The 23,860-nt window shown below is 36.2% G+C and overlaps 1 protein-coding gene across 7 annotated transcripts; it reads right to left on the bottom strand.

Moving 5' to 3' along the window:
* Positions 1 to 1,685: 1,685 nt before the first annotated feature.
* nr2f2 (nuclear receptor subfamily 2, group F, member 2) lies at positions 1,686 to 22,390 on the bottom strand. 7 transcript variants are annotated; one of them, XM_027161995.2, is made up of 5 exons: positions 21,045 to 22,390; positions 19,527 to 20,069; positions 17,455 to 17,642; positions 2,680 to 2,743; positions 1,686 to 2,568 (listed from the first exon to the last, which is right to left on the bottom strand). In XM_027161995.2, the coding sequence occupies exons 1-5, from the start codon at positions 21,502 to 21,504 to the stop codon at positions 2,132 to 2,134; spliced, it is 1,692 nt and encodes a 563-aa protein (XP_027017796.2). In that variant the 5' UTR covers positions 21,505 to 22,390; the 3' UTR covers positions 1,686 to 2,131. The 7 variants fall into 7 exon arrangements, with proteins under 7 accessions (XP_027017796.2, XP_047678604.1, XP_027017797.2 ...); XM_047822648.1 differs by lacking the exon at positions 21,045 to 22,390 and adding an exon at positions 20,352 to 20,629 and having other exon boundaries at positions 19,527 to 20,054; XM_027161996.2 differs by having other exon boundaries at positions 1,689 to 2,568; positions 19,527 to 20,054; positions 21,045 to 22,387.
* Between the last annotated feature and the right edge of the window lie 1,470 nt (positions 22,391 to 23,860).

Genomic DNA, 23,860 nt, shown 5'->3' with positions numbered 1-23,860 from the left:
TGTGTGTGTGTGTTTGTGTGTGTTACAGTATGCAGTATGAAATCTGCTAATCTTCTTATAATGACCAAATCCTATGTAAAATTAAACTCTTTTAGAGCTTTTTTGATCCCAGATGTTAAGGGGCTGAGGGGAAAGGGATGGGTAGATTATCTGTCTGTCTTCTTTGGTGAGAGGAGTCAAAATGATCCAGCTGTTGGGGAGCAATATTAATAGAGGGTCAAATTTAGACAGCAGTCTCCATCACTGATTTCAAAGAAGCTTCTGTCAGCTGGGCACAGACCGTACTGTACATATTATTTTTAGCATGGCAGTCATAAACCATTTTAATACATTCCCCCTCTGATCAACATCACCAGCAATTACAGCATTTATAAAACGCATTGATAGGGAGTAAATGATGTTTAAACAAAGTGTTCAATAGATGGAATGAAAATCCTATGTTAAAGAGTTAGTGAAAGGGATATAAAAATGGGATTTAAAAACATGGGCATCTACATTTACATTTACATTTACATTATTTAGCAGATACCCATTGAATACAGTAACTCTGGTTCACTAGGTTACAGACTTAAGGTACCATGACCCTAAAACACTGTTTCAAGTTTTTATTTTTATAATTTTTTTTTAAAGAATAAAGTGTTAGTTCATTTCATGAAGAAGTAGGTCTTTAACCATCATATGAAGATGTCCGAACCCCTAGGGGAAGTTCATTCCACCACCTCAGCATAAAAGGGTCTTGTTGTATACTTACCTCTTACCCTGAGAGATGGTGGGACCAGTTGAGCAGTGTTGGTAGCTCTGAGGGTGCAAGGTGCAGTGTGAGGAGCAATGAGGGCTTAAAGGTAAGATGAAGCTGCTGCATATTTGGCTTCGTAGGCAAGCATCAGTGCGCAGAAGCTGGGTGGTATGCGAGAACTTAGGCAGGTTGAAAACAAGATGTGCAGCTGCATTTTGGATCATTTGCAGAGGACGAATTGCTACATCTACTTCTACATCTAATGAGGTGAAGTGCCTGTGAACTGTATACTTTGGTTTGTCATGACTGTCAAGATGGACTTAAAGAAAAGGCTATTTCAGGCAGAACTTTGCCCAATAGTTCACAAGAGCAGGACGTTTGTATGTTAGTGTGAACGTGTAAGGGTTCTATCAAACTTTACTATAGCATTAAAAAAAGTGAAAGAAACTGACAATTTTTGTTAAACACAGATGTATACCACACAGATAAGTAAATAATTGTATTTATTATAATATATTGCTTTATATAATTTTATAAGTACTGTGACGTGTCTGTTGAGCCTGTCAGGTGAACCCTTACTTAAAGCTGCTGTAAGGGAGCTTGTGACTCTTCCATCTACCTTGAACGTGTTGCCCTTTAAACGTGTACGATTGCCTTCATGGTCATTACTCAAATAAATAACACACTTTACATACATCTGAGACACCATGATGTTTATACGTGATTTATTTTGTAAGAAACATTCAAACTGCAAAAAACAATATTCATATTTAAGTAGTAATTGCGTTATAAACTTGTCTATACCTTTAGTGTATTCGATCATTTAATTGTGAAATTTCCGAAAGTAAATAGTTAAGTATATAAAGTTTATTTAAGTAGTTAAGGTCCTATTGAAACCCGTAGTCTCTGAAGACGAATAGCCTGCATAGCACTTATACAGGCAGATTGTTAATATAAATGCCATTTTGAACAGTGTGCTTACACTGTGAAACGCATGTGCCAAATGCTGTGCAACGAAGTAGGCTACAGTATCGTTTAAGAGACAAAAAAAGACAAACAAAGAAAAAAATTGAGAATTCTAAAGAAAATAAAGATATTACCTTTCGATACGTTGGATACGTTTTGCAAAGTCAGTTAGATGTAAAAACATGAGCGTTCGTAAAGTTTGGACACATAGGCTGCAGTTTCACAAAATAATTGTACCATTGATATTTAATTATAATGTAATAAAAAAATATTAATGTGTATAGATTGTAGAGCGAAAAGAACTTCGTCCCACCTTAACGATGCGCTTGGGGTATAAGCTATGTATTTAACTGACTCCAATTCGTATTTTCAGAACGAATTATGAAGATTTTTTTATTCACTTAAATAGTTATTGTTAGTACTAAGCAATTAATGTTTGCTGTCTACATCAATTAAACGAAGAAAAACATTACTTACTGACTTATTCACTGTAAAAAAAAAAAGGTTTATTTCAGTATAATCTCTGTATTTTACTAACAACAGAATTAAAGTGCTGTGAAGCATTTGCAACCAACAGTTACAAACATGTTTACAGGAAATTACTATCTTGCACAATAGACACAGTTTAGCAAACACACAGAAAATAACACGTACATAAAATATCTTCAATATATTCGTCATCATGATTATCAACAACAACAAATAATAATAATAATAATAATAATAATAATAATAATAATAATAATAATAATAATAATAATAATAATAATAATAATCGTCGTCGTCGTCTTGATCGTCATGTGAAAACATTGTGTGAACATGCCAACAGTCGAGGTGTATATTCGACGAGGACGTGGGCTGTGTGTCTAGAAGCATTTGGTATTTTTAAATGAAAAAGTCTCTGCGTTGTAAAGTAAAACTAATGATGCAACACCTCTGGATTTAAAAAACTGATTACATCGAAAAAATCCTCCCACCTAAACAGCTGTGTGCTCTCGTCTCACTTTCTTCGCGTTCCTTCTCTCGTCGGCTCGTCATAACCTGAAATAAATGGACTTTTGTGCAGAGTTAAAGTTCAAAGGGCATCAGATTTATTTCAGAAGTGACAGAAGACGGTGCTAGAGACAAGGCGTAGCTGGTATTCTGTCATTCGCTCTCTCAGTCATTTTTTTTTTTCAAAACTGCAAAATTCTCCTAATCAAATATGCTTTCAAATTTATTTATGTGTAAAACAATAGCACGTCCAAGACCTAGCGAACTTTGCAACTTGTTTACCGGGATAACGTTATATTAGCTAACGATAATATCCACGTTTGGATATTACTACCTTTTTTTCTCACCCTGTACTAAAAGCTTACTAATTATTAATACAGTATTAATAGAGGAATCGCATCTTGTTCTGATGGGAGACGAGGTTTCTCTCACTTTTCTCTCCCCTGGAGAACGACAGCGACGCTTCTGTGTTTGCCTCAAGACTTCTGCGCTCTCTCTTTTAGCTGATCTCAAAGTTAAAGCTCCGCCCACTGCCACACCTGCGCTCTTAACAGTTCTAATGACATTTTCCCAAACCAAATGGGGGCAAGCTGCACCATGACCCTGCTTCCTTTGAACCCAACGCAGTTCAAATCTCAAATATTTAGTTATTAAAGCGGGTCAAGATCTAAGTTTACACCATGATTAAGTATTTTTACCCGAGAAAAGAAAGAGAAACACAACTTATACAATCCTCACCACGAACGATCGTAGATTATTATTTCCACTGGGTACTTGTAGAAATGAAACCAAAAGAGCTTTTGGTCACGCCAAAGCGAGGTCATTCTAATAATGGCCAGGGTCACTGGTGGAAGCCGGCGAGTCCCTGCGTCATTTTTCATTTGTTCACTGAGATCATGATAGTTCTCTCTCTCTCTCTCTCTCTCTCTCTCTCTCTCTCTCTCTCTCTCTCTCTCTCTCTCTCTCTCTCTCTCTCTCTCTCTTCTTTTTTTTGGGGGGTGGGGGTGGAGACGAAAGTCGCATAGCGACGTTACTATCAGAGGATTATAACAACAGGTAAGGACAAAGAATTTAATTAAATAGAAAAATAAACATTATTTTATCACTCACTTAACGTACAGTACACTTTGTAATTAAAGATATCTTAAATCTTTGAATTCATCTTGTCTTCGAATTATTTTAAGCCATTCGTCCACATTTTATAACTGCAGTAAACAATAAATGAAAACAAAAGTGCTTTCTGTTTTTTGGTGCCCTTTGTTCGCTGGATGATTTAATCACCCCACAATTTTGCTTTCCCATCACTTCCAGATAAGTGAAGCTGCCACTTTTCATGTCTGTCGTCTCCATTTTGTTTATTTTTTTGACAGAAGATCATAAAATGTCATATATTGATATATCGTCTTGGCACTGACTAAACCTTACAATTTCAGAAAAAAATTATCTGTTTTACTGACTGATAAAAACAGTCAGTAAAGTGTGAACAGGTGGGGTCTTGTTACGTTCAGGTACTTCCGCGTGGCTTGACTATTTTGCGATAAATTCATCTTTGAAGTCCTAATTGACGTATAATAAAGTTTGCCAATATCTGCATACGTAAAAATACCCGCGCACACGTAAGCGCAATATTACAGCTCTTGAATCAAGATTCTTTACAAATATGCCAAGGAAAATGTGTTTAATTCAGTTTCTATACTTCTGTAAAGCTGCTTTGAGACAATGTGAATTGTTAAAAGCGTTATACAAATAAATTGAATTGACATTGAATTGGATTGTATTACACGGAGTTTCAATAAAAGAAAAATAACAATCTTTTCTGTTTGTTTAGCTTTTTTTCTGCATTGTCTTTGCATTCTTACATGCTTCAACCAGTATGAAATCTTTGGGTATCACATTCCTGTCTTAAAATTATTACTGACTTGTGTTCAGGTTTGAGTTTCTGGAAATGATGCATGTTACACCAAAATGTAACAGGCATCACATAAGTAAAAGGTTTTGCGGAAACTGGAATCAGGGCGTCTTTTTTGGCAGTATTATTTTGTCATATTTCAACTATTCTGAACTCTCCTTAAAGTACTGTGCTAAGCTTGCTGTGTCAAAGTTGACAGGCATCACGGAACATTTTAGAAAGTGTAACGGAAAAGAAAACTTGTCATTCCACCTAACCTAAATCATTCCTAACTTCGCATATAAGACTTAACATTTCTAGAGAACATACAATAAAATAGCCGTGCCCGCGTCAAGTGTCTTTTACAGCAGGGTTTCTCAAAAGTTTTGCAGCCAGGGACCCCTTAAATTGTATGGAGTATAGAGCAACGGATTAATGAATCGTATAATTTATTTGATTGAACTGAAATAGTCTAATAACAATAACTCAAACATTAATAAGAAAGAAAGAAAGAAAGAAAGAAAGAAAGAAAGAAAGAAAGAAAGAAAGAAAGAAAGAAAGAAAGAAAGAAAGAAAGAAAGAAAGAAAGAAAGAAAGAAAGAAAGAAATTCTACATGCACCACTGAGGGTCTCCGGACACCACGTCGAGAACCATCGCTTTATAAAAACGGAAAAGGACCATTCATATTAAACAGATAAATACATGATCTGTACATTTGGTTAGGAGAAAGAAATAGAAACATTAACTAATGGTGCCTGTCACTAATGTGAGGAGAGATGGGTTAAGGTCGCTAGGGTGGGTGTTGCTGTAGGGAGGCATACTTTTAATTTGTATTTAAATATACATGTTATGTGAAAATGTATATGACAATAGATATTCATATCTCAGTATTATCTGTCATCATAAAAGGCGTTCATTTGGTAATTTAGTCTATAGCTTTTAAATATTTTCAGTTGCATGTAGACATATTGCGGGAGTTGCCGAAGTTTTTTTCTGTCATGGAAAAATCAAAAGTTAAATCACACAAGGGATTTCTGACAAGGGTCGTGGTCCTTGTCTCCGTCTTACCGTGTGTCGGATTGTGTTACTGGCCGAAGAGACCTGCGGTGTAAATGGGCTTCCACGCCTGTCTTCCCCTTAATAGACCTGTCAAATAATAGCTCCGCCTCAGAAGCGAAACTGGTAGCATATAAGCACAAAAAGTGGCGAGGTTGCAAACAGTTATACAAGAGAGAAAAGAAAAGGCGATGAAACTGGGGTACCAGAATATTTTTCATTAAAACGCATGTTTTAGTGTGCAATGGGTTGTCCCCATCACATTCATTTTATTGTAAATGTTTGTTTTATTAAATATAACTCGCAAATAAAATACTTTATCAAAAGATATTAATGACAAGCGAGAAAACAAAGAAAATGTTGAAACAATAACAATTAACATAAGATGTTTTTTTTTGGCGGGCGGGGATTATTATTATTATTATTATTATTATTATTATTATTATTATTTGAACATTCACTTTTGAATATTTTTAATATTATGCTTTATTCAAATCGCATAGAAGGTACTTTATTACTTTGTTTATTCTTTTAATTTGTTATTTTTTTTTATTTGTGTATTCCCTTTTTAGCCAGAGCAAATGTTGCCTGTATTAAATGTCTTTATCTTTTATATCTATATTAAGAATAATGCTTATTAACCTAGGTTCGGTTGTAATAAAAAATAATCACAAGTTGTTTAAGGCTTTACTACAACTTTGGGGATGTGATCAATACCGGTACCAGAAAGGGCAGGGCATTTTCCATTTACTTGGACCTGGCTGCCATGAACATTTTTTTCCTACTGATAACACAAATAAGGTAGAGAGACCTTTAATGGCAATGTCAGTACCAAAAGCAGGTCATAAATCAAACCAAGAGGTTTTAATTTGTTTCATTGGTCTCTTAATCTCTGTCCACAATACTCTCTTGAAATCACTGGACTTACAGGAGCGTTTTAATGTTCCAAATACGTTATATATGAGACTAGCATGTTCCTTCTCCGTTTATGTATGTTAAATAGCCCCCAATACCACCAAATACCAGAACCTGTCTAAACAAATGGTCTTGATTATATAAACATTATAAAAAGTATTAACAGCGGTTTATCAAAATATGTATTTTGATCCAAATCGTGTCACAACATACAAAGTAAACCTCAAACTAACGACAGTGTGATATGGTTGTGTAAGAGCGAAATATTTAGCTGGTCCGGTGTGTGTGACCGCAGGGTGCTCGTTCTTCGTCAGGTATATCTAATTAGGGCATATTCATAGCTTCTTTTTTTCTTTTCACACCCTTTAGGCGCCCACACAAATTTACTGAGGCAACGCATAATTAGAGACGCTGTTCCTTTAATTGTGGGCTACGTGGGGTAGTTGTAAAGGTTTTTTTTTGTGCTTAAATTATCCTCCTGTGTCCCCTGCACCGTTTTCTCAATTGACAAGACTGTCTGTGCAAAAATCTCAACCCTGTTTTTGCATTTTGCAAGCTCATTCTCGCTCTCTCCCTATCCATCCTTTTTTTTATCTCTTTTTATTTCACTGATCTGAGTTTGAAATGCGAAGACAGCGCTAAGCCTCCAAACGTGCGATTTTTCCAGAAGATCTCTAGAAGCAATCTCAGCCTGCCTGACCCCTGACAGCTGCAGATCTCTTTATTTTTCTATCTGCTGCCACTTCATTTGGTAGCAAAGCTCTCATATTCACACTTTGCTCGGTCCAGCGTTTATTATGTGCATACACACAAAATACCCCCCACGCCCCCACAGCGTGAGCATGAGAAAAATGTGGATGGTGGAAAGAAATAGAAACACACAGAGAGAGAGAGAGAGAGAGAGAGAGAGAGAGAGAGAGAGAGAGAGAGAGAGAGAGAGAGAGAGAGAGAGAGAGAATGAATGAATGAATGAATGAATGAATGAATGAATGAATGAATGAATGAATGAATGAATAGAATCAGAATCAGAATCAGCTTTATTGCCAGGCATGTTTTCACATGCGAGGAATTTGTTTTAGTGCCAGAAGCTCCACCGTCTAACAGAATGACATATACAGTGTAATTGTATGTACACATTTACAGATGTGAAATGTGCAGTTTAAATATACATATGAAATATACATATACAAATATTTGTATATTTCATATGTATATTTAAACTGCACATTTCACATCTGTAAATAGCAGGTAGGTTGACTGTGACTGTGCACAAATGACCGACAGAAAGGGGTACTAGGTAATAATTTTGACCACAGATTTCATATATGCCAAAAATAAGTGAACTTGTTTTCTACCGAAACACACCGACAGAGTGAAAATAAAATTACTAGATTTAGTAGGCTGTAGTGGGCTTCAAATGGTATGTATATAGCTATTTTCAGTGGCTTCCCAACTTATATGTATCAGCAATACGAAGTGATCACTAAATTAACTAGTGTCTGTTTTCTATCTATTGAAATACCGTCAGCTGCAACACTTGAAATACACCCTGCCAATGATCAAACAATAAAAAATTCTACTTGGGAAAATGGACCGGTGAAGGATTGTGTTATCTAAATTAGCGGCCTTTGTCTTTTGACGTAGAACTGCATGCATCTGAATGAAACCATACTTAGTAATAAAAAATACTTGTTAATTTGTGAAGTACTTTACGTACTAAGAAGAGTTTTAAGGGAGGTATATTAATTCAATTAGTTTAGCCTTATGAGTCTTTCGGCAAACACATCCATATTCCGTTGCTAATGCTCTTTATTTATTTTCCATACTTTTAAAAATATATTTATACATTAAAATTTGGGGGAACGCTTCCTTGTCGTCTGTATGTTTGTAAAATGCGTCGTGACTTCTGACCTAATTTCATGTGTGCGTTAGAATTTAATTGTAACGTTCAAATCTATTTGCTCTAAGTTGTCCGTGTTTTGCGTACTGTATCAGATTACAGAAATACACACATAGAAACACATGTTTATTTTCAGTATTTCTTTGAAATGTATCCGTCACCTCCCACTCTGAGGGTGTATATGTTGTAGGACCCTCCCATTTCTGAAATACGATTCCAGGCTCTGTCATTAGATCTGATGGCAAGGCTTTATACAAAATGTTTTGCATAATTACATACCAAAGACAGACTCGCCACCTTCAGATTTTATGGGTCACAAAGCATCCACAATTGCCACTTTATTGTCCAGCGCAGCTAATGACAACGAAAGAAAGAAAAAAATCTCATCTGCCTAATCTAAACTCGGGGGGTTTAATTTGCATCCTTATAATAAAAAAAAGTAAAGCAGATTACTTCCAAACTGACAACTTGTTTACATATAGTTATAAAGTTCAGAGAACTTGCCAGGTTTTGAGAGAACGTGATTAGAGATTGCACGCTCAAGCTGCCTTTCTAAAGAGGAACCTCAGAAAGGGCAGATCCCCACGTCCTATGGGTTAACGCTATTGCGACATTATACAGTGTGCTAACGAAGACGTTAAAAGCTTCAAAAAGAGAGGAGAACAGAGGAGAAGAGAGGAGAAGAGAGGAGAAGAGAGAAGAAGAGAGAAGAAGAGAGAAGAGAGAATTTCAAGACTTAAAATATAAATACATATCTAATACTCAACCCGCAAGACAAGGCGTCGTGCATTAAATAGTACAGAAGTATTTTGGTTTTCAGGAACATGTTTTTCAAGGAATATAATTTTTTTTATTTAAATTGCTTTTTTGTCATTTAGCAAAATATTAGCACTTTTTGTAAATGCTTTTTAATGCAAAGTAAACAAACAAATAAATAAATATCTCCAAAAAAACTTTGTGTTAGACCTAGAGCTCGATCACTATAATATAAAATTTCACGTACAGCTTTTAACATCCTAATGAAAGTAGTCAAGGCTAGAAGAATCTCTCTCTCTCTCTCTCTCTCTCTCTCTCTCTCTCTCTCTCTCTCTCTCTCTCTGTGTGTGTGTGTGTGTGTGTGTGTGTGTGTGTGTGTGTGTGTGTGTGTGTGTGTGTGTGTGTGTGTGTGTGTGTGTGTGTGTGTGTGTGTGTATGTGTGTCAATTGCAGACAGGACTTGCTGTGAATTTAAAGATGCAATCACTATTTTTAAAAAAATGGCTTACATTTTAAGTAATTAAAGTTAAACAAAATTGCATGATATAGTTGTATATGCACATGTATATGCGTCAATATTCAACAGCACACAATGATTTAAAGTAATGTTAGAGGATGCTCACACATACAATCGTATACCTTTCACTGCAGTACATTACAGCGCCATCTCGCTTTTTAACATAAAATAACACTAGATCCATGCCCAGATCTAAGTGAGGGCTGTTTTCTTCAGTAGTACACATGGTAAGGCATGGTAAGTGATTACTCCTGTGAAAAGAATGTGCATGTACATATTTATTAGAAAAAAATGGTTGACGTATCAATTGAGCTTGAATATTCACCCCTAATCTATAGAATTTGGTTTATTTTATAAAATGATTTGAAACAATTTAGCCGGAGGAGAACACTAATGGCATTTAATTAGAAACAAAAATGTGCAATTTCACAGATCTGAGAGTCGCGTTTTGAGACTGATAGTGTTTGCGCCTGGTTTATAGGATTCTTACTAATGAAAATCATATAGTGGATTTGAATATTAATTCAATATACTCGTGTTCTTATTTACTTTATTATTATTATTATTATTATTATTATTATTATTATTATTATTATTATTATTATTTTCGTTTATTATTATTATTATTATTATTATTATTATTATTATTATTATTATTATTATTATTATTATTATTATTATTATTTTACAAGTGATCACAAAGCGGATTGACAGAAATCCGGATATAAAATTAAAATGAAAATTTTAACTGTATCCCAAATAACCCAAATTGTTAAATTTGATTCTTTTAAATACCTAAAAATCTAAGATGGTGCAACTGTCTTTTTAACGGATATATTCCTGTCACTGTTGAAGTATTTTTCCCCTTCTCAGATAGCCATTTTTAGTGCTGCGGGTTTTCTTCTGTACTTATTTCATCTTCAAGTGTGATCTGTCGAATTGCTATATATAAACCACTTTAAAAATTATACAAATATAGTAGAATATGAATCACCATTCTGTGGCTCAGAGTAGTGGGAGAGTAGCTCAGAATGAATAGAGACAAACCTAGTACTTTTACTGCTATAAATCAACATCGTCATAATCATCAACATCAGCATCATCATCATCATCATCATCATCATCAAGGAGAAGAAAAACAAGGAAAGAGAGTGGTGTGCAGATGTTGTGGCACTTAAATGGACTGAAAAAAACATTTATTGCAAGACATGCAAAGCGTTATAAAACTCTAATAAACTTAATAAGTGTGAGTAACCATCGATGCTTAATTAACATCGTTAACAAACTTTTTACACCTAAGAACTAATGTCAGCCAACCAAAGCCTACAATTTCGAATACTTCACTTTAAGAGTATGATTAAATGGTTATACTTTAGTGGAGGTAAAATCATTGCTCTTACTTTCTGTGGACAGCGATCTGTCCACTTTGTGATTTTTTCTATTACTATTTTCTGTACTAGTTTCTTTTATGCTCACATCAACTAATTTAGGATTTTATTAGGTTCACCATATAAGCCGTGTTATCGACTAGAGATTTGCTTGCTCATGGTGTTATGGATCTACGTTTCTGCAAAAGACAACCGGCGACTGAATTCCAAGATTAATTCGTTTCAAGAAGTTGGCAAAGTTGCGCGGCCAAGTGACTTTTCTCAGCCAAAGGAGCTCCAAAGAAATATTTTAAACTATTCCAATGTTCATAAAGTGAAACACTAACACCCCTACCTCTGCTGCAGTGGTCTTTTCTGCATTGACTTTATTCTGCCATTGCAAAGCTTTGTGCACCCTTTTGTACACATGAACAGATTTTGCGCATTGCACTTTACTATTTTGGTGTTGATGCACCTCTCCTTTTCTCTTTTGCGTACTACATGGTTGCGTTTGTTGAAAATATTATTATTATTGCTATTATTGTTGTTGTTGTTGATACTACTACTACTACTACTACTACTACTACTACTAATAATAATAATAATAATAATAATAATAATATAAAGCAAGTTGTATGTAAGAGAATTACAGCTTAGAATATTTACACACGGGAAAAGCAGCTCTCTGTTGAGGGAAGAATAAGTGCAAATTATGAAAACTCGAATGAAGCCGTCCGATCTAAAAATCAACAATTCTCGTCGTCTCATTAAGCAAGTGCACAACAAGTACACAAACAGTAGACAAACAACAAATAGAAAATTCAAAGCATCTAAATGCTACCAATGCTATGTGATAATCTGAAGAATGTTTGAAGATTTAGGACTTTTTATTGCTTGACCTATTTTAAAAATAGCTAATTAGGTAAAATTGGCTTTAAGAAGCTAAGAACTAACAAATAAATTGACAATGAACATAAATGTAAAACCTAAATAAACACCTTCTAATGTTCATTCCTAACCGTCAATGCCATTTAAATCACAACTACTAAATTGGATATTGGATATGTAACCACTACATATATTATAGGTTATGAAAAGTAAGCAATTGTTTGCATATACCAATGTCAGGGCATTTTTCAGTTGTAAAATGCTGCTGTGGAGAAAGGTTGTTGCAGTCTGTGACACAGTCTATTACACTGAAAATTGTTGGTGGTTTTTGTTTAATTCCGGCTGTAGCCGACACTGGTCGACTATATACGACCAAGCATCTCACCCACCCCCTCGGCCTTTGTGTCGAAGTCGGCTTGAGGTCCCGGGAGGTCCTGCAAGTGACAGTTCTGTGAATAGCGGGTAGATGGCACAATTTTCTAACATTTAGATAGAAGAACCCACCGAGACGAATGCAGCGAGCACATTTTAAAGCACTTTATTCAAATGAAAAAGATGACTCGGACAGACAAGTTGAAAGGCACATCAAAGTAGAGCATTAGGGTTAGTTTATGCATTAAATAGCCAGTGGAAATCTTTTTCTGATTCTTTAAAAAAAGAAGAATTCTGACAGAAAGCAGTCTACTTTTATTTACTTCTAGATTACATTTAAACAATTAATTTTGCATCTGCTGTTCATCCAAAAAGTCTTGTGGACAATATAATTAAAAGAGGATCGTATCGACCTGCTGTAAACAGGAGAAAAATATAAATCAATATTTGGGTTAATTTCCAGAGGCGCTGCGTTACTTTATATGTATGTTACAGTATGAATCATTGTCGCTGCCACACAGTTTGTATGGTGATACTGAGACGAAACTATTACACGGAACTCTATTTATCTTGTCACTCGAGTTACTCGAGTACTTCGCTTTTAAACTAGCCGCATAAGATGACCACCATGATGTGTCGTTATGTCGTTTTGTGTGTGTGTGTGTGTGTGTGTGTGTGTGTGTGTGTGTGTGTGTGTGTGTGTGTGTGTGTGTGTGTGTGTGTGTGGTCACTATTATCTATTTGGGATGTCACTATGGAAACCATTTGCAGGCTCTTCCTTCATTGAGCTGAGCTCATCATACGAATAATATGCCTTCTGTGCGTCTACCTATGACATATTTTAATAAAGAGCTCATGGAACAAAAGACGGTAAACCAAATGTACTCACAATAAAACTAAAAAAAAAATAGTAATAAACCACTAAATGCACTTGGCCTTAGAGAGAGCATGGCTGTGCCCATGTTACGAGAAGTCTAAACCTATTGGTAACTGATTAATTATATTAGTCTACAGAAATTATGCTGAACGTTATTTGGTTCGAGACAATTCTTTTGACCCTAGATAATTAACATAGTATTTATAGTATTAATCAAACTTCTCACTAACTTATTCTTATTTTTTAACGATGGTTGTCAGTTATTACTAAAAGAAGCATTTGTGGTGCCATTTGACCAAGTTTTTAAGAAATTCTATGTATATTTTTCAATATTTCTGACATTAAATTTGTATATTTGTTTGTGTGGCAGATTCACACTCAGTGGGGTACAATTTACACAATCTAAAGTGCCTTTCATAGTCCAGGAGAAAATAAATAAAAGTGACACTATACGGAGGACCTCATTAGTTCGCTGTCCACCGCTAATAAACGAACAGGAGTTCAAATTATAGAGTTCAGTGTCAGCACATGGTCTGTCAACTAAAATCAGCCCTCTCGCCGTGATCTAAATTACTACTAACTTAAACTAAAAGGTCCAAGAAAGAACAAAAGTATTAAAAAGACAGTATTAATTCCCCATAGAAGTAAAGCTTGAGAGGTGTCTAGGTAGATTTAACGGACATTGTCGATCAAATGAAATGCATGATCATTCTTGTAAGAATAAAGTTAAATACGAGTCAATAGAAGCTAAAAGTAAATGTCAAGTTCTAAAAATGTTTCTTATTGCCATTTTTCTAATAATAACAAATATAAATGTAGTCTTGATGTATTTTTATCGTTTAAAAAAAGATAACCAACAGCAATCAATCGATTTCGATTGTTATCAAATGCGGCCTTATATTACACGCCGAGTACAACCCTGAGTAGTTTTTTGCAGTAATAAACGCTACTTGTGTTTAATTCGAGAACATCATAATATGCAAGACGACTTTCTTAGACAACATATTTTAATAAAATTGTATTTTCGTATATTATTATTATTATTATTATTATTATTATTATTATTATTATTATTATTATTATTCTCGGCCAAAAAACGATCCTGAAACTTGGAGTTGGGGCGAATATTAAGAAAATCTGACAGTAAAATTTTAAGTAAAATAAGTAAATAAATAACATTTATGTAGGCATTCAATCGATGCCTTACTGATTTAACTGGAGGCAGAGTTCTAGAGAGATTAATGGGCAGATTATTACGATTTGGTATTGCTTACAGAGACAGATTGTCAGAACTGACCGAGAGAAGTATGACCGCTGCCCGTTTTGCTATTTCGCTCAGACAACAGACGATGGCAGTATTTGACATGTAGCCTACCCGTCCCTATTAAGTGAAGTTAACTATATCTCGCAGAAAGAAAAATTACGTACACAGACGGGGAGCGGCACCGGTTTACCATAAATATTTTGTTATCATTGGAAAATACGCAAAGCACAAATGAATGAATGAATGAATGAATGAATGAATGAATGAATGAATGAACGAACGAACAAACAAACAAACAAACAAACAAACAAACAAACAAACAAACAAATAAATAAATAAATAGGAGCTTTTCATTCCCCGCTATTTCCTATTACCTTATTGCTAGTATTAAATGTCATTTGGACCTTTTCTCCTTTACCACACAGCACACACTGGAGTACATATCCGTAATGCAAAACATTTTGTAAAAAACACTGATTGACCAGCAGACCAGAAAAGACAAAACATGGCAAGACTTTTGATTTCAAATTCATAAATTATAATTTAATACCAAGAACAAATTTACAGCAGAATGCTTGTTTACAGTAAGCTAACACAAACAAACAAGATTTTTTGCAACTATAAACTTTCACACACACACTCACATATATCACTTGGAATTAATAATAATAATAATAATAATAATAATAATAATAATAATAATAATAATAATAATAATAATAATAATAAAAAAGTATCTATTCGTTATTAATACCCTGCAGTAATATATTCTTATATATTTATATAAAAAGGTGGGTCAGTTTAAACTGTTCATAATTACAATCATGTAGCATTCTCTGGTCCATATGTGGCAGGGGAACAACCCAGGATAACTGCTCAGTCAACAACACAATATGATCCCTTTTTATCCAACCACAACATGGTGTCTTGTGTGTTGAAGAAAAGCCTCGAGACAGGGACGAAATTACAAGCTTTCACACTTACACGCACGCACGCACACACACACACACACACACACACACACACACACACACACACACACACACACACACACACAAACAAACACACACACACACACACACAAGGCATCTGTTACAGACCGAAAAGGAGCAGGCACACTGAAGTCAAAATAGCCACCCCTTTCCAAACCAGTTCACCCTGTTAAGTCTTATCCTATTATTGAACGTTTTGTTTCTTTTTTTCTTCATAAATACAAGGGCTAGTGTACTGAATGCACAGATTATATCTATACAGTCAAAAACATTTACATTTATATATATCAAAGGTAAAATAGGTTAGCGACCTGTGGCCATGCATTCACAGTCTAGATACATGAAAAAAAAAACATTTGTCTTAATATGTATGTACAATACAAATAAAAAAGAAAATCAGTGCTACTAGCTAACTCTGCCACTCATTTTTGAAGACAGTTGATTTAAAGAAAAATGGCAACCACAGTTTTTATTCTTAATCACATATATTTTGTATAAGAAAAAGTCCATGAATTGACCTATATATTTACAAGAATACTGCCTCTAATTGTCACCCCTCCCTCGTTTTCAAGTGAAATATTCAATCATAAGACTGAATTGTAAAAATCCATCCCCACGTTTGCTAGCCTACACATACAATAACGTTTAAATAACAAATCAGTGATTTCGCTCTTTACAGGCACTTTTAATGCTTTAAGTCTGTTGGGGAGGCTTTTGTGGGCCGTTCTATATATTACTGCTTAGCTTCTGTTAAAATACATATTAATGGGCTTTAACAATAGTTAAGCATTTTGACAATATCGCAAAGTGTACGGACTTCGTATAATTTAATACAAATCTTTGAACAAATAAACGTTATTAGTCAAACCAAGTAATAACCAAGTGTTCACAGTTCAAAACAATTATTACATTGAACTGAAAGTAAGAACATTTGAGCAGGTCGCAACATCAAAACAGTCGCAAGGAACACTCTTTCTCTCTGCAACACACACCACATACATACACTGACACACACATACACACACACACAGAGAGAGAGAGAGAGAGAGAGAGAGAGAGAGAGAGAGAGAGAGAGAGAGAGAGAGAGAGAGAGAGAGAGAGAGAGAGAGAGAGAGAGTCCGCAGCTCTGGTAGTGTAATTTGACTAACAGTTTAATCTGTTTTAAACTGAATAGTGGCACCCTGGTGCATTAAGTCTGAAATGGGATTTAAGAGAGTGTTATTTTTCGGGATTCATGTTCATAACTGGGACAGCAAATTTAAGTGCGTTTTAGCGTTCATAAGTATTCCTATATTGCTGATTTACTTTCAATTCTTAATTAACCTTTTTACAAAGGTTTTAAGTAGTGATTATCAGAAAATTATTATTAGTATTAAAAACACAACAACAACAACAAAAAAAAAACAGCTTTAGAATACAGAATCACATAGGCTGGTTTGGAACCAGTGAAGATGTTTAAAAATATGCAAAAATAGCGGTAGATACATGGGCACAGGACATAAGAGCCATTTGGTAAAATGAAAACGGACTTTTTAATTTCTTCTAAATTTGTCCAATTTAAATGCACTTCAAGTTTCCTCTCTCCAGAAGGAATATTTTAAAATCCATTCTGTGTTTCGCTCCGCTACCGCCCCCCCCCCCCGCCGCCGCTTTTTGCTCTCTTTTGTTTTAAAAAAGAAAAAAGTAAAATACCCTTTTCAACACATACCACTCCTACCCCGCTGCCCCAGGTAGTTTTCAATAAATGTCTCTTATTTGAGAATTCACAGTCACTTATGAAAAACGTCTCCTTTCCGTGAAAGTAACTCGTGTAACCGCCGGTTTCTTCTACAAAAAGAAGCGCTAACTAGAGGACGCCCATTTTCGATCCTTCCTTTTGATTACTGAATAGACATGTATGGCCAGTTAAAACTGCTCCCTGACAGCAACATATCCCGGATGAGGGTTTCAATTGGGGTTTTACCTACCAATCGGACGAAAAACAATTGCTCTATGACCGAAGAGGACACTGTGCGTAGAGAAGGCAGGCGTAGTAATAACTTTCCAAATCGCGTAGGCTGGTTAGGGTACTGGCTCCGCACGTATTCCTCCAATGCACACTGCGACTTCTCCTGCAAGCTTTCGATGTGGGCCACGTCTGACAGACCGCAAGCATCTGCAAGTAAAACAAACAAACAAACAAACAAACAAATAAATAAATATATAAACTTACATTATATGCAGTTCGCATGAGCATCAATCAGCGTTTCCCTTTAATGTACTAAAATGTCTTGTTCTATATTCTCAGTATGCCATCATCATCATTCAGCTTTGATATTGCTTTGATACCTTGCGCGTACATAAAGGGTATCACTGCAGGGGAGAGTCATAAACATATACTCGCGTTCAGGCTATCTAACGACTTCATCTGTCAAATTTAAACTTGCGCTCATTGATAGCATATTGCCTACCGAGCAACACCGCTTAGAATCAGGTATTAGGCTTGCATCAACACAAATGCGATGCATTGCACTCTAGAGGACGGAAATATACTGTTGCATTAAATAAAGAAAAAACAAAGAGAACAAGCATGCAACGATTACTACAAATCACACCGGTTGTCGGTAAGCGGTATAAAAACCTAATGACTTAGTTCATAAAAAAGTTTAACTAAAATACTTTAATCAAACTAGTATTCCAATGGATATACACGTGTGTAACAGTTAAAAAGCTATTTGAAAAGTACTCTCATTAAATCAGGAGTTGAATACTTGGACAAAATATTCAATTTGATATTACTTCTTTATAGAGGTTTTTTCCAATTCAAACGTCATTTCGGAAAGTAAAACATGCTAAAGAAAGTTAGTAGGTTATTTTCAGTAGAATACTTAAACCCCAAAATTTCTAGTCTACAAATCTGGCAGAGGATTAGTATACAGATGATTCTTCATAAAACACTTAAGGGCATAATATTTTTTCAAAACTATGCAACGTTTATAATGCACAAATAAAGAAAGGAAGTGAGGGTCATGACCCAACTCTGGAACATGTCCAGCATGTGTCTCGGATCGCTAGATCCCCTTAAGAAATACAGAACAATTGTAAGCTCTTTTACGGCGTGGAATGAAATGTCTCTTTGCCTTCTGACGCGTCGTAGCACAAATCTAATCTTGCCGCAACTATTTATCAACTTGAAGAAATATTCAAATTCGAGAGATCAAGCAAAGACAAACGATTAAAAAAAAAGGTTGTGCTTAATTGTGTTTAAATGTAGTATTAGGCATTTCTTCCTCTTCCTAACAGACTCCTCATATTCCCTCCCCCACTAAGCGTGACATCATTATCTAAATAACTAAATCATGTAAATAGTAAATATTTAAAGGATATTTGGCAGAACATTAGAGTATGTTCTCACTTTTTACAGCAATTTGATAAGCAGTAAGGGCAGTATTCTAAATACTTGATACATGATACTTGATTTAAATACACATGCTGTTAGTGATACACAGTGTGTGTTCATGCCTGCAGAATGCACAATTTTAACAAGGAATTTTTCCTAACTTAAAGCCCTAGCTTAAAACATGTAAACTATTATAATGCTATTTTTTTGATCACTTAGTACTACTGCTGTTCATATTGTGTTTTGGGTGTTTTATGACATCTGTGAACACATACATTGTTTAAATAAATATTCACAAATAATAAGAAGAATGAGAGGAAAATAATAATAATAACGTTAATAATAATAATAATAATAATAATAATAATAATAATAATAATAATAATAATAATAATAATAATAATGATGATGATAATAACAATAATAACAATAATAATAATAATATATTGTTATTATTGTTATTATTATTATTGTTGTTGTTGTTGTTGTTGATGATGATGATGATGATGATGATGATGATGAAGAAGAAGAAGAAGAAGATGATGATGATGATGATGATGATGATGATGATGATGATGATGATGATGATGATGATGACGATGATGATATCTAGGGTTCGGATTAGCCGAATATTTTAATTTTGTTTTACTTGGAACTTACCCGTGGTGAATAACACGATGGCTTTTAAGCAGCTGTATTCGGCCGAGTCGACATGTAATGCTTTGAGCTTTTCAACTTGCTCCTGGAAGATCCTAATGTGATCCATAAAGGCGACCACTCTGTCCGCGGACATGGGGGAGGCGTGGAGACCTGCGGCGGCTAGCAGAGGGGCTACATGCAGTGGCATGGAGCACTGGGCCGCGTTGAGGACGAACAACTCGCTCCAGGTGAGCCGGAGCAGAGCCACCTGGTCTGTGATCTGAAGATCGGGGAAGAAGGGAATATTCCTGGCCCACTCCACAGCGCTGAACAGCATGCGGGCCGCCAGTTCGCAAATGTTCTCGATGCCCATGATGTTGTTGGGCTGCATACACTGACTTCCATAGCGCGACGTGGGGTAGGGCTCTGCACGCAGCAGCAGAGAGATATATCCCGATAGGTAGGAATGGCAGTGCAGCGGGTCCCCGTTAGTCAAGGCGAACTGGCCATGGTGCGGTTGCGTGGGTGGCATCCTGCCCCTCTGGACCGCTGCAAAAAGAGAAACTACAGATATTGATGTTTGAAATTCTACACAACAGTGCCTGGCATAATATGAACACTCGATCAAACAGCTCAAAACGTTATAATGCCTGAAAGTTAAACCAAAATAAGATTTGCTCGTATTTGCTTTAACAATAACAGTATTGCAATAATTTTAAAATATAATTGCGTTGCTTAACATTAAACATATGGTGTAGCCCCTGTACAATTGACAACTGAGTTCATCCCAAAGTCTCTAACAATGAAAAAAAAAGCTATTATTTAAAATACATTTTATCAACTTACGTATAAATATCGGAAATACTGCAAGGTTATCAGCGAATCCGACTGATATTTGAAAACATAACAACACGAGACCCTTGAAAATTTAAACAAAGGAAGGCACGGATGCTAATCCATATCCTACTTAGCTAGCGCGAGACTCAGTTCAGTGAACAACTAGAGGTGAACTGGACTGCTAGGGGAACACCAAACCAAGCACAAGCGAATTAGACCCGATCTTAAAACTTCAGTTTTATGGCTTGTGTAGGCGGTCGATCATGACATCGTAGCCTAATCTCTCTCTCTCTCTCTCTCTCTCTCTCTCCCCTCTCTCTCTCTCTCTCTCTCTCTCTCTCTCTGTGTGTGTGTGTGTGTGTTTGTGTGTGTGTGTGTGTGTGTGTGTGTGTGTGTGTGTGTGTGTGTGTGTGTGTGTGTAATGCTGTTTGTCCGATTTTCATAAGCGTTTAATACATACTGCTGAGGTCTTATTTAAATCACAGTGCATCCCATGTTATATTCCCAAACAATATGGAAACCCCAAGTAGGACTCCATGGGCTATAGCAATTAACGCGTGGAATATGATTTATTTGAGAATTATCAACTCCCTGGAAAATTAATGAAGGCGGTTCCTTAGCACGCGCTGGAAGCTGGAGGCATGCACTGGCCTAAGAAACACACAAAAACAACAAGAGAATCGAGAAAGAAAATCTTAATACCTTCCCGTCTCATGCCAACTTTGAGGCATTTTTTGAGGCGACAGTACTGACACTGATTTCGGTGGTGCTGGTCGATGGGACAATTCCGGTTGGCGCGGCACGTGTATGTGAGGTTGCGCCGCACGCTGCGCTTGAAGAAGCTTTTGCAGCCCTCGCATGTGAACTGGCCGTAGTGTTTTCCGCTTGACTTGTCGCCGCACACCACGCACTCGATGTGCTGCTGCTGCTGTTTGTCTGACTGACTCTGCGACGTCTGGTTTGTTGGCGTGGACTGTGCGTTGCTGTTCGGCGCTCCTTGTACGGGAGTTTGAGGGGTCGGAGGCGCAACCTGCGAGGCCGTGAGGTTCAGTTGGCTCGGCTGAGGGGTCGCAAGGGTTAGTCCGCCTTGGGCTTGCGAGGAGAGGGCGCCCTGCGTTTCGGCCACATCGTCCTGGGAGCCTCTCCACACTACCATTGCCATATCTAATCAGTCAGCAACTTTGTGTTGTCCGTTTTTGCTTTTGCTTTGTTGTTGTTGTTGTTGTTGTTGTTGTAGTAGTAGTTGTTGTTTTTTGCTGTTGGCGTGTCGTGGTGCCCCTGGTTCTAAAGCAAAGCAGCACGTCAAGGTGTTTTGAACGGGCGAAGAAATAATGCAACCTGTGCTTTTATCCCACTCGTTAAACTCGCGCCAACGACGAATCGTAGCCCGCTTTTGGACTTGCCTGTGGTTAGAACTGACACGAAGACGAGCCGAATCGCAGTCCTGCTCTTAGAGGCCACGTCCAGGGGCGCTTGCAGTCATCCATTCAGGAAAGCCGTAGAAGAAAAAAAAAATTAAACTGCAAAATATATACGACGACCAAAGAAAAGCAAGAGTCTGCTAAAAAGACGGGGCCAGTATAACTTCGACGTTATAACGACGTTCAGTCTCGCTGAAAATAGAACTCTTATAGATTACAGAAACTGGCAAGCGACACATCAAGTTCCAGTCTTGAAGTGTTGCAAAATAACCAACAACTGGACCCAAATATCGCCGTTTCTTCCTTTTTTTCTTCCAGATGAGGTAGTGCTAGCCGCCGCGCGCAAACCCAAGCCTGTTTGCTCGAGTCAAATATGAAGTCAACTCTGCAGGCTAGCGACAGCGATAAGGAAACAAAAAAATGAGAGCGCAACCTACTGAGCTTCCTTTGCGTGTAGCAGAAATAATAAGTGAAGAGAACGGAGAATCAAAGTGATCAAATATGATAAAAAGGGGGAGGTTAGGAAGTGATTGCGATTTGGAGGCGCTGGGCTGGCAGAATGCTTTCTCTCTGATCAGCTCACCGAGCTCTCTATATAGTGAACTTTGACACGACTGCTGCAACTTAGCACACGTTACCATGGAGATGGTTTGCCATATATGGAAAGTGACTGCGTTTGACTGGTCAGAGCTCACGGACCGCCCCCCTGAACCCGATTGGCTAGTCGGCGCTTGTGCTACTTGGTGCTTTGCCAAAGCAAAGAAAAAAAGGTCGAGCAGCGACACGGTCCTAAAGAGAGTCCTATCCAATGCAATGCAAAAACACGCATTTCTTTATCGTTAATATGAAATCAATCCAAAGTGTGCTATAGGGATAATCTTCCATACTTTTTCTCAGGGATATATATATATATATATATATATATATATATATATATATATATATATATATATATATATATATATATATATATATTATAGGCCAACTGACTAAATACTGAATATCTAAACATAAATCTGCAATATACCGAGAACAGAGAGTTATTATAATATAAATATAATAATATAATATGAACAGCATTGTATAACAAAAGTTCTTTTGGATCATATGGCATTGCTCAACCACAGCAAACTGTTTAAAAAAATGTAGCAAAAATGAAAACATTTCTACTAGGCATTGTCCGATATTTGTGTAGTTTACTCTTATATCAAGTAAACCACTATTATTACGCCTCCGCCTTCATAATATTTACTAATAATACAGCTTAACACGGTATAATACAGCATCATATACTTTTTTATATTATTGCAACTCCATAAGATATGCACAATCTTTTTTTTATCGAATACACCTTTTCATGATGCGCACGTCTCTTGAATGCATGCGAGTCTTAAGAATAACTTGTCTTTAGTAGCAATTTAGTTTTAAAGTTTAAGATTGCCCTGGCCGCAATGTAGGCTTAATTTGCATGTAATATTAATTAAGTATGAAACATAATATGATGCATTCATAAGAGCGATGCAACTGCTAGTACTGATTATTATTATTATTATTATTATTATTATTATTATTATTATTATTATTAATATTATTATTATTATTATTAGTAGTAGTAGTAGTAGTAGTAGTAGTAGTAGTAGTAGTAGTAGTAGTATTGCTTTGCAACAACAAACAAACAATTATTTCTGTCTTTAAATTATCTTCTCGCTGTCACTCTGTTTCATTAGATTGTCAGTACTCAGCTTCAAATATCTTAGATATTTTGGTTGTTTTATGTAAAATATGTTCCACCCGGAGGCCCCCACAAACAACACCCCCACCCACCCGCACCCGCGTTCACCCATAACTACCATATAACATATAGGCCTTATATGAAACAAGTAAGAAAATACTGTTTGCCTCGGGCCTTGGAATAAAAAGAAATATCTTAATTAATACTATAATCTATCTCACATTTTAAAATTATTGATACAAACATTTTAAACTGAATTACTACACTGTCTTGATGGACTTAAGGAATGGATTGTCTACGTTAAGAAGAATCGTGATACCTCAACCTCTAATTAAAAGCGGGGAGGTTGAATGCGAGTCATGTCG

The sequence above is a fragment of the Tachysurus fulvidraco genome, chromosome 13 (assembly GCF_022655615.1).
Source record: "Tachysurus fulvidraco isolate hzauxx_2018 chromosome 13, HZAU_PFXX_2.0, whole genome shotgun sequence".
NCBI lineage: Eukaryota > Metazoa > Chordata > Actinopteri > Siluriformes > Bagridae > Tachysurus > Tachysurus fulvidraco.
This window is presented reverse-complemented; position numbering and strand designations above follow the sequence as displayed.